A 12021-nucleotide genomic window follows, 5' to 3' on the forward strand; every position below is an offset into this window, starting at 1 on the left:
CAGTGGTCATTGAACAGATACACATTTTGACAGCCATTATTATTCTCATTCACATCAATTTCTATTGTGCAATTTTCTCCCCTCTTAACTTGACAAATCATACAAAAACCGAGCTGTGCTGGAATAGGTTCTTGAAGCGCAATGGATGCGTTTCCATGCTGTTCAAAGCGGTCAACTATTGATTCACTATCTTGTTGTGGAGTAATCCAAATTGACTGCAAGCTCTACGCTACTCTCCCCAAGCTGTGTGCAAGATGTTGTTCCTCAACCAATATTGATCAGCTTTAATGAAAGGCCAGGCACAATTCACAGGCGTTGGCTGCCGCACTTCATCTCTTTTCAAAAGGTATCCACTTAGTGAGCAGCCAAGGATCTGCCAAAATAGCAAAGATATATCAGACCCTGACTGTGCTGTTTATATTCAATCATCCAACACCACCACTGATCCGCCAAGAGATAAAAACCTGCAATTTCTAACAATTGACCAAATAAAAAAAAATACGGTATGATTTCACAATGAAATGTTTCAAACTGAAAGCGCCATTAGTAAATCAACAGTTAACATACCCCACCCCAAACCCCCTCCCTCTAGCAGGCTTGCAAAATCAAAGACTCAAAAAATCAGCAGCCCTCCAATAATCAGCTATCAGCAATAAAGAGCTGCACTTCCATGATTATTCTGGGCTACTTTAGTTCAATTTAGACCTAATTATCCTGCACCAAAGATGAATCTGCAAATGAACTTGCAGGTTGAGTATCACTGCAAAATAACACTGTTGTACTGGGGTACTAAAATAGAACACATATCTAGTCGATTTCACAAATTATAAAAAAAATAACTATTTTTGAAAATTGTTCACATGGTAGACACTAGAGATGCAATATACTTCCCACAAAAGCTGTAGTATAGTGAGACAAGCAATGCTGCGATATGTGATATGTTGTTATGACAACCACCAATATATCTGTGTGTAACTGAAGAGGAAAACATAGGCTCAGACTAAAAAGACGGGATGCATAATATACTACATTTATTCATTGCAGTATGAAGTGCTTACACACTCACACTCACACACACACACACACACACACACACACACACACACACACACACACACACACGCACGCATGTGCTTACGCGTCATTTAAACAGCCACAAAAGATCTAACTGCCAGAAAGCAGAACAGTTCCAGTGTATAGAGAATACTCATAAGGGAGTATCATACTTCTGGTGCCACAAAATTTGACCAAAATAAGAAAACACAAATACAACATTAACATTATACAGAATTTATTTTTACAACCCACCCAAATAGACTTGCACCTATCCAAAATTGCTGTCTGTAAGGAGGAAACACATGTGCAAGTACAGAGTGACTAATGGCCTAATAGAATGGTGCACTATACAATTACTAGTTAGATGTGTGAATTTAATGTTCTCCATTCATAGCTCCACCCCCCACCTCTCAGGCTGAGAATTTATTTCTGTGGTTGACCCTGAGGGAAATGTTATTAAATATTTATCCTACCCTTATTGTAATAGTACTGATACTGATTGGATGAATACCTATCAGAAAACATGGAACTGCAATTTGTAAGGCATATCATGTTGAAGACCACTCAGCCTTACAGTCAGCTTTACAGACAGAATGTGTAGTTGAGCAACATAAGAAAACGGTTCCCAAGAAGGGCAATAATAGTGCCTGTAAGGCTAGTGCATTTCTCACAAAAGTGGAAGTTTTGATAACCATGACAACAAGGCCCACCTCTTTTCACACACACACACACACACACACACACACACACACACACACACACACACACACACACACACACACACACACACACACACACACACACACACACACACACACACACACACACACACACACACACACACACACACAGTCAGGACACTGTAGTGGTGTGGGGCTCAACACTGCCATCAAATGGTTATAGAACACACTGAAACCTATGGTAAGTTTCACGTTATGGCCAAAGAGGTGCTGCTTAAAAAGCTACTGGTAAAATCCCATTTTATTTCTGTGAGTTAGAAGAAATATTTAATCTTTACAGTCTAGAGCATTGAAAATCTCTAAAACAGTTTTTACGATCAAAGGGAGCAATGAATAACACTAAACCACACACTTTGGGCCAGGTACAGTTTACAGATTATAATAATTAATAATTATATTATGTATGAGTCTACACAGGAAAATGGGGAAGTTACTTTTTTAGCTTTCTGAAGGGCTCCTAAGAAGCTTTGTGCTGGGGAGGGACGTGGGGCTTATGGTGTAGGCATTTATACATAAAGTATGTTTATTTGGTCTACAGTTTACTGTCTATGTTGTTATTATTTTATTGTATGGTCTTGAATATTTTAGTAGTTATCATCTTTTCTTGATTTTTGTCTGGGTGGGTGGCTAGACAAGGGGGGGGTATGTCCATGTTGCAAATTGTATGTTATGTGTGTTGTGTTAAAAAAAAAAAAAAAAAAAAATGTTAATCATGAAAATATTATGTACAAGTATAGATTATTATCCTGTTAATAAATAAAGTACATTGTGCATTCTCTACCATTTTGCAACCAACAAAATGTTTATTTTGTAATTGAATTGACATTGATTTACATGGATGGATGACCACTTCTGAATAAAATAATTAAGCAATGTGTTATCTCTAATCTTTATGTTGTGTCCTCGCAGCTATCATTTCTTTGATGCTTAAAGAAAATGAGCCCACGACTGAAGAAAGACTGCTAGGCTGATCCAGTCGTTTAGCCTTTCCTACGGCATCATTCTCACTGTGAAAAGTCTAACCAATCTCAAACAGGGCTCTTAAGGGTCCTCTCCAGAGCCCATCCGCTAGGCTAATGATATTACAAAGTCAGACTAGACCATTTATGAGGTTTAACCTACTTAACTCCAAACTGCTGTTATCATACAGCCATACAAGTCCCCCGAGAGTCTAAACAGCTCAGTTACAATAAGCTTGTCCTAAACAAGTATCAACATTCCTTTAAACTTCATTAAAATGGTTGCTATTGTAGCTGTAAAATCTTGTCATGTAGATTTCATAACACGTGATTATTTCAAGTTTGACAGTCACTTGTTACAGAGGCATCAGATTGTGGTCAAACATTGTACAGAGGAAGGTACAAATAGGACCAAGCACAGATCAACCCCTGATTGTATAGGGTTTGAGTAGGTTTATTTGTAAAAGGAAGATGGATTTAGTTGCATATAAACAGACGGGGAAGGAGTGAGATATTTTTGGAGGGAGTGAGACATGGTCTGTCTCTGATCAATATAGCATGACAGATATCGCACAAAGAGGATTGCAGCCACAGCCTTTGTCTTAGCATTACCAGTGTGTCAGCCCAATGTAATCTCACACATAAATAATTCAAGCTGCAAGTCACAAATCAACTCATTCCTTCACAGCATCATGTTTGTTAAGCTTTCTAACCATATAACCACAACATTCTGGGTTTGAACTGTCAAGGAACCTTAATCACAGGCCATTTCCCTTTTATGTATGTATTCCATATTTTCTATTGCTCCCCACTCCCTGTTTTCTCTATAATGTGTCACCTCAATCCCAACCACTTTACCCAATGTACTGCTAGCATTTTTTGAAGAAAAATATGGACTGTAAACTAATTCAATTCAGCCAACAGGCAATTTACTCTCATTTTGAAATTCTGGATCAGTCTTTCACCCATTTTGAACTAAGAGAATGCTCCACGGTTAGAAAGTGATTTATCCAAAGGATTGATTTAGAGGACACATAGCTGCTGGTGTTTAAATTGACCTGTCGCCGGCCCCTCCACCAAAACGGTCATTGTCCAATCACACATCATAGCAACCGTTACTGTGTGAGCAGGTCCGACAAACATTGACTCCAGGCAAGATGGTGAAGCGGTGCGCCCACGGCGTTTTGTAAATCGGACACTAGATACCCCGAGAGGATATCATTGCCAGAATGTTAATCTACTCTCTAAGCTAAGTTTAACGAGCCCTTTAGCTTTAACCAACATTAGTTAACATGTTAGCTAACGCTAGCTACATTAGCTGCTGTTGTGTTGGGTCTTTGAGCTCCCCAACATTATTTACTATAAAACTATAAATTATTTTGTTTTTATCTTTCATGTAGCATTTTATGAACGGAAAACATAACCCTGAGGTCCACAAGGCTGTACTGGTTGCATTTGAGGTACAGGTCATGGGGTTTCTCAGATTTTGCTTGAGACCGGTAAGCATTAGCCTCGATAGTAGTCGTGTCTCCTTCATTGCGTATTTTTATATTTTGAATATATCCCTCCACTGCATACTGTAACCCCTTTTGCCTCGATCTGGAGGATATCGCGGAGGTATTGCTCCAAAAAAGGTCACTGACACGCACGGGTATACCTCTTCCCGTCATGGCAATCTGTCACGCTGGTTGTGTTTGACCATTTGTTTGTCGGACGTAGCAACAGTAACTAAGGGGGGGCGGGATTCGGCGAAAGGCTAATTGACAATGACAGTGTGTGGAGATAAAGAGATGAGGGGAAAGGGAATGATATATGGGAAACTGAAAGTTAGCACATAGTACATCTATCTAGCAGTCCTTTCTGTCATTTAATTCAATATATCAATCACCAACTCATCCACAATCAACTACATTCTGGTGTACCTATCAATAAATTCACCTTAAACATTTCTAGAACAGTATTCTCCATTTAACGCTCAGTAGCATTCATCTTTACACACATCTGTACACAGAGAAGCTATGAGCATCTATAGTATGTATCTGCAAACACATGGGTGTCACTTCCTACAGGCTATGATTGATTGTACCCAGGGCTGATTTTCAGATTGAAGCCCCCGGGTCAGGGTAGAGCAACGCTGTAAGGGTATGATGAGATACAGTAATCTCTGTTCACAGTGCTGCTGCTCCTACCCCCAACATCCCCACCCTAATATGAGCAGAATATATCCCCTGTTCTCTCACTCCTAAGAGCCATGGTTGGAAATTGGTAAAGGGCCATAGGAGTACTTAACCCCCATAAATTACCCCTGTGGTGCGCAGGAAGTTCAACGCCTACTGCAGCCTGTCCAGGCGTTTGGCCACAGGCAGGTCATTATGGTAGCCTCTAAATTAGAAACAGACTGGGTGCTTGGCAAGCCCTTGTTACACTTCAGAGATCTAACTCACTCTGACCCAGACAAAGTGGATGTCAGATTGTCCAAGCCATGTTAGGGTGCACAAATCTCTGAAATATCGCCACTAGCTGCTGTTTTTTCATTAATTATGTACATAGGAGAGAGAGAGAGAGAGAGAGAGAGAGAGAGAGAGAGAGAGAGAGAGAGAGAGAGAGAGAGAGAGAGAGAGAGAGAGACACACAGAGAGACAGAGAGAGAGACAGAGAGAACACTACAGGGCTTATCTAATGCAGACCATCTTTCTCTGCCAGATTCAGCTCTAAAGCCCCTACCCCCAATTCTTGGGTGGTTGCTATGGAAACTACCTCATAGCCACAGTGGCAAACACAAGGATGGAGTAAGGGAATGTGAAAGAAAGGAAGCAAGCAAAGTGAAAGGCGGGGAAGACAAAATCCTCTGGTAATTAACTGATTAATTTAGCCATTTCTAGGTTTGTGTCTGCGCATGTAAGAAAAGATTGTTTTGTTCATGAACAATTATAACATAATAATATTTGCTGGTGCAGACTCGTTGTGTATTTTATTTTTAAGATTGCACAAAAAACACATCAGCTAATTAAACCCTGCTCCACTCACAGGCGACACCAGAATGTGAGCATGTCCAAAATGACACGCTGGGTTATAGGTAAGTCACTCTCTGTGACATGGAGCAAAGGGTCGGTGCTTCTGTGAATGCACAGGAACAAAACACAGCAATACCTCACTGCCATCCCTCAGTTTTTAAATTAGGGAAGCTAAAAGTAAAAAAACGTTAACTTTTAACTACCAGGAGATCCCCCCTCCTTCCCATTTTACATACTGTCCTCAGATCTCTCACAGATCAGTCAAAAAGCTATTGAAGATAAAAAATCTTCATTTTTCTGTTTAAGGGGACGAACGTGTGGTGGAGTATCGATGAAAAAAAAACAAAACTGATCGCTCTGTCTTTGGCAGCCTATTAAAAATTCAACCGACAAACAGCACGACGTTGGGGGGAGGTGGGGTATTTGTCACTGAAGACAGCTTGTCAAAGTGTTGTTGTCACTGTATAGGGAGAGCAGATGTAACAAGCGTAGCCAATTAGCATAGGCATCAGGGGAACCCTGAAACATTCACACGTAAATATTAACAGGACTATATTCTATCTATGTGAATATAAACTCATTTCAAAAACATAGCAATAACTACTGCAAATTGCTGACTTTACATTGTTTGAAGGTATCATAATATACTGTGGAACACGCTTGTCAAGAAGCACAATTTAAAATCCTGGTGCTAACACTGAAATGCACAACATTTCACACTTCGTCAACCCTCTACTTTCATAGCTATGTATACCTTTTATTCCGGTATCTAATCATCTCCTGGAGAGGTGTATCTGTGTTTTGGCTCACTCACCAATATCTTTGCCATGATACCGTCATCATTAGATTCCAGGGTAACAACAGCCTTGTCAGTCTCAATCTCACAAAGGGCATCACCGGCTGCCACTGCCTCACCTGCAAAAGTAAAGAAACATCCAAGAATACATCTTCAATATGAACTTTTGTTTGGCATTTTAAGCAACTAATTCCCAAAACAATCCCTTCATTATAAAAAGGGGTCCCTGACCTTAGTTAAAATGCAAATAACTCATTTTAGCAGCATGTTAAAAACAAAGGCTCTTTCCCTGCAGCTTTGCACACACACACACACACACACACACAGAACAAATTAGTTATCATACAAATGAAAGCATTCCATTGAAGGGACAAAAAGGTTATGCGGGAAAATATCTGCTTGGGCTTTGGCCTACATATCAAATGAAGAGCCTAATCAATGTTTCATGGGAAAGAATGTGAGATACGGAAACACAGCGTGTCTGAAAGAAGGCGAGATCTTTGCCTATCCTTAGAATCCCAGTAGATTCCCACTGGTCCACCGCATGAGAGAGCTGGAATATATTAGCATTTGCTTAGCAATGAAAGAAGATAGCAATTAGGAGCCACTGGTTCAGTTATTCCATGCTCATAGATTCATGTGCTACACCTGTTTCGTGCAACAATTCAAATGGGGCTTCCATTGGAATAATATACAGACAAATGGACCTTATTTTTCTACTTGGACAAAAAGGAGAGTAGACGAAAAGCTATTGTTGTCAGTTGTACAGCTCAGTCGTACCGGAAATGCTTATTAGAAATTAATAGGTTAATGTTGACGATAAAGAATGTTTTGGTTACATTATAGCCCCCAAGCAATTTCGAGCCTTAAGCACTTGCAGTCAATCTATTTCATGTAGAGTCAAGAGTACTAGGCATGGTATGATTGAATCGTCTTTGTGACATATGTCCATGCATTAAGAAGCGAGGAGGAGGTAAGGTGTATAAGATTAAGGTCAAGGGTTAGTCAGATCTGACATATGGTCACATTTCTATCTTCTGACAGAAAAAAAAACACTGTAACAAGGTGCGTCACCTGGGTATGGAGCTACTAGTGGGAAAATCAAGGAAGACAGTGCTATGATGACAAAGGCAAAAATGTATTGAATCAATACCTCAACTGAAAAAGAGTTATTTTTTTTATATATATATATATATATATATATATATATATATATATATATATATATATATATATATATATAGATATTTTTAAGGGAAAGAGATGCTTGGGAAGGGAAAAGGAGGAACAGGGTGGGTGAAGGGAAGAGTAGATGGGGATGGGTGAGGGGAAGGTTGAAAGAGCAGAGGGAGTATTGACGTTGGAAGCCCCTGAGAGCAAGCAGGAGTGGAGAATTCAAAATTGGATTTGGACGGGGCATTAACACCGTATGACCCCGGGGGTTAGGTGTGATGTGCAATATTAAAGATTAAACAGACGACCGTAAAGGCCCTGACACACCAACCAGACGGCTGACCGTTGGCAGAAAAGGCAGTCGGACTGATCAGTCGGCTCCCCGAGGTCCAAAAAGTGCCTTGGAACACACCGAAGCGACGCCGTCTTGAGCGTACTTTTCAAAAAATGAAAACCGGAAATGACAACGCGTCACGTGGGTCTGGCTTCTCCAGCCGATAGTAATGGCGGCTTGTTCGAAATACGATCTCGTATTTTACGAAAATAGTTTACTGAAACGTGTTTCTGAAAACATTTTAAGCGAGAAATAGGCCATGGAGTTGCTGAATCTGTCCTCATTTCAGATCGACAAAGGTCAGTTTAAAAGATTTTCGTCAGATTTTGAGAGGCGTTCGTCACTCATCCCGCTCTATATTTCCGGATTAGTGAGTCTGACTGCCCGCCCTCCGACCCAGCACGATTTTATTTAGACTACACAGGTATGCAGGCCGAGGCTATGTAACATTATCTTCACACATAAATCTACTAAAATAGTTGTTTGGATGAAACCTCAAAATGGGCAACTATGTGGAAAAACAGCTTTTTTTGGCATTCCAGCGAGATGGTTATGTAAATTCTAATTCAGGGAGCCTTCAAACAAGATTCCATTGTAGAACAATTGATCACATTAACCTGATATAAAATACGTGCTTTTTGAAAGCTCTCTTTAAACTCTATGGTTGATTTAGGGGTAGAAAAGTAGCATCCCGGATGTCACTGAGAATTTGTCTTTCCCTTTCTCACTTCCACACACATGTACATAGCTCACCCCAAGTCACAGGCGCACATGGCAACACAGCAGAACAACCAATCAGAATTCAGTATGCTGCCTCCTGATAAATGAGAGAGTGGCTGAGGCGCCTGGCTGAGCAGAGTTGCTAAGCTGTGATGAATAGTGACGGCCGTGTTTCCTTGAGCGAATTAGCCACCAAATGCCCTCAGGTGTTTCCAGTGCTCAGTCCTCAGCCTTACACAGCAATGTGACAGCATTGAGTAAATGATTAGTGCTAATGTTGGTTCCTCATTGAGGGGAAAATAAATGCTGAGTTTTTTTTAATCTGATGAGCACAGATGCAGAGGGTGTTATGTGAGAATTACATATTGTAAGACTAATCTGCTAAACAGTAGATTTAGTAGGTTAGTTAGAAGAAGTAAAGCAGAAAAAGTGTGGTAATGTGAGCTGGGGAAATGAAGCACTGTGTCATGTGTTTGTTTTTTTTTACCTTCCTTCTTCAGCCATTTGACTATGTTTCCCTCCTCCATGGTTGGGGAGAGTGCAGGCATTTGCACTTTGACTGGGCTGACACCTACAGGATAAAAAGAGAATAATACCATTTACATCAGGGGCCTTCAGGTTTAAAACTACAGCAGACATTTCCATGAAAATAATATTCAGAACCTTCCTACAGCCAGGTCTTTCAGCATCAGCCAGGCTATGTGAATGTCCAAAGAAATCAAGTTACACAACCAGAAGTAGCAGTGTTTGGCTGAGGCCTCAGGGGTTTCAACATCTTCAACTCGGCAGCAGGGCACGCAAAGAGACAGTGTCACGATGACAAAAAATAATGCTGGCAGGTCACTTATGCAATTGTGATTCCCGCTGACACTGCACCAGAGGCTGCAGAGGCACTAGTACTCTTGCAGGCCTTTGAGCGACCATCAAAGCCCCCCACTGTCACCAGCTGCAGTCACTCAGAAGGGCAGGGTTCAACTGGCTCACAGCACATGAGTTTTACTACTGCTTTACTACAACTAGCCCGCAGTGCTAAAGAACAGTCAAGCATACTGCTTAGACATGGACAAAACTCAAAAGGAACACCCCTTTGTTTAGTGTATTATACTGTATATGCTCAGTGAACTGCTCACATAATGCAGCCATTTATGATGTAAGGCTATAGAAAGAAAAAGTGATATAGATACAATGGATAAGAGACAGAAAAAGTAAACGGATGAGGCAGAGGAAAGGGAAGATGTGAAAGGGTGTTTTTTTTATTAGATCTGACTCAGACAGTTCAAATAGAACTAATGAGGGATAGAATGATGCTTGTACATGCACACGTTTCTTTCTATTCACCAGAAGAAATTAAAAAAATAAAATCACTGGAATAAACTATTGAACGTTGAACTATCTTTATAGGTCTTGCTATCATTTCACAGTGCATGTTATTATCAATCCAATACAATAAATGAAGAATCAAAAACCCTAAAAATGTGGTCCTCTTTCAACCCATGATTATATTTACTATACGAGTTATATTGGAACATAACCCTTCTTTTATCTAAGCTGTTGAAATTAAATAAAGTAGCATTCACTCAAAAAAAATGTATTGCAAATTGAATCTGGCATCAAAATAAAGTATGTCAAAGAGGCAAATACTTTTCTTTTTCTTTTTCTTGACATAAGGCAAGATGCCTTTGCCTTATGTCAATAAACAATCTTTCCATTAAAATGTTTAAGTCCTGTGTGGTCTCTGGTCATGCTGTGTACTGCTGCCATCTGCTGGATATTTGACGATGTTACCAAACTTCAGTGCCTCAATATATTTATGCAATAAAAAGGAACTGGGCCCACTCTTGCAAGAGTGAAAAACCACACGTCAAAGGGTCAAATCATCATCAATCCGCCATACTGTCGTATGTCATAAAGGGAGACCCACACATTGGTAAATAACGCTGGTTGCAGCCTGGACTTACGAGGCTTTCTGTCAGAGAAACTCTCTTGAGAGGCTACTCGTAGAATAACTTGTGACGCACAAGTAACGTTAGTTGTGTCACATTATAAAAAGGTCAGATGCTGCTGACAAAGCTTAGTCAACAGACATACCCGAACCCAACACAAACAACGTTTGCTGTTTGTTGACACGCTTTACGTCTAGCAATTTGACTCCGAAGAGGTTAAATTACTTCCCTCCTCTCCTAACACCCAAAACCTCTCGAAAATTCACGATTGAGTTTTGTCCAAGTTTGTAACCGTTATAATTGATTTGACCAACTTTAGTCCGTGTGTAACTTAATCCCTTCACAATGTCATTTTTTTTTATTTATTTTTTTCCTCCATTTTTATGGACTCCGCTTTCTCGGAATCTGATGTCAAATAACACCCTCATTATTTAGGCAGGAATACGACAGACCAGTACGCTATTTAACCACACGTTTATTAGTTATCATGTTGTGAAAAACCGATACCGAAGTAACATAATTACAAGATTATTGGAAATAGAAAACGATGATTGCAAAATGTCAGCGGCTGACAGCACAGAAGAGGATAGTTAGCTATCCATTACACTGTCAATACTCACCGAGGATCCATGGAGACCGAAATAAGTGTCTGACATGCTCCTGCCATGGATGTGTAGCCCATACGCATGTATTAAAATTAGATAATCTAAGACCAAATAAAATCCCTTGACGACCGAGACGCAAGGAAGCCGCCATGTTGTCGTCCTCCGTCGGTGAGATGTGTCAATACAAATGCCTGACATTAAAACAGCGGGAGGGGAACAGATAGCATAATGTACAATTTAAAATTAATCTTATTAGAATGATCAATTCCAGAAAAACTTAAACAAATGTTCGATGATTTATCGCCTATTTGATCTGCACGTAAAATGTATTTATGATTTATTAAGAGATCAATGAGCAGGCTAAAAAATAAGTAACTCTTTTGGGTCCTTCGAGGGCTTTTATACTGTTGTTCTGTTGCGTTCAAAATTGGTCGAAATCCCCAGTGCTCACTGATTTACTGCCCTCTGCTGGAAATAATGGGGGATTCTCCTGTAAAAAGTAGTTCTGTGTTTAAAACTTTTAAATTAATATATTTAAACATATATTTGAATATACGTATACTTAAATGTCATATTATGCATTTATATATTCCTAATAGACACTGGTGTCTTTTTGTTAATTGTTAAGAGTAAATAAGCTCTTTTTAAATTCTCTGTCACAAGACTTTTCTTTTTTTTTTT

At 39.8% G+C, this 12021-nt stretch overlaps 1 protein-coding gene across 1 annotated transcript in view; it reads right to left on the reverse strand.

Annotated features, from left to right (window-relative positions):
* Positions 1-11664, reverse strand: part of pdhx (pyruvate dehydrogenase complex component X) — a 33876-nt gene extending 22212 nt beyond the window's left edge. The window contains exons 1-3 of the mRNA XM_031283245.2: positions 11356-11664; positions 9280-9363; positions 6584-6684 (exon numbers count right to left, since the gene is read on the reverse strand). Of these exons, the coding sequence (XP_031139105.1) occupies positions 6584-6684; positions 9280-9363; positions 11356-11491 (321 nt within the window). The 5' untranslated portion in view covers positions 11492-11664. The remainder of the gene's footprint in view (positions 1-6583; positions 6685-9279; positions 9364-11355) is intronic.
* Positions 11665-12021: the final 357 nt, after the last annotated feature.

The sequence above is a fragment of the Sander lucioperca genome, chromosome 7, assembly GCF_008315115.2.
Source record: "Sander lucioperca isolate FBNREF2018 chromosome 7, SLUC_FBN_1.2, whole genome shotgun sequence".
Lineage (NCBI taxonomy): Eukaryota > Metazoa > Chordata > Actinopteri > Perciformes > Percidae > Sander > Sander lucioperca.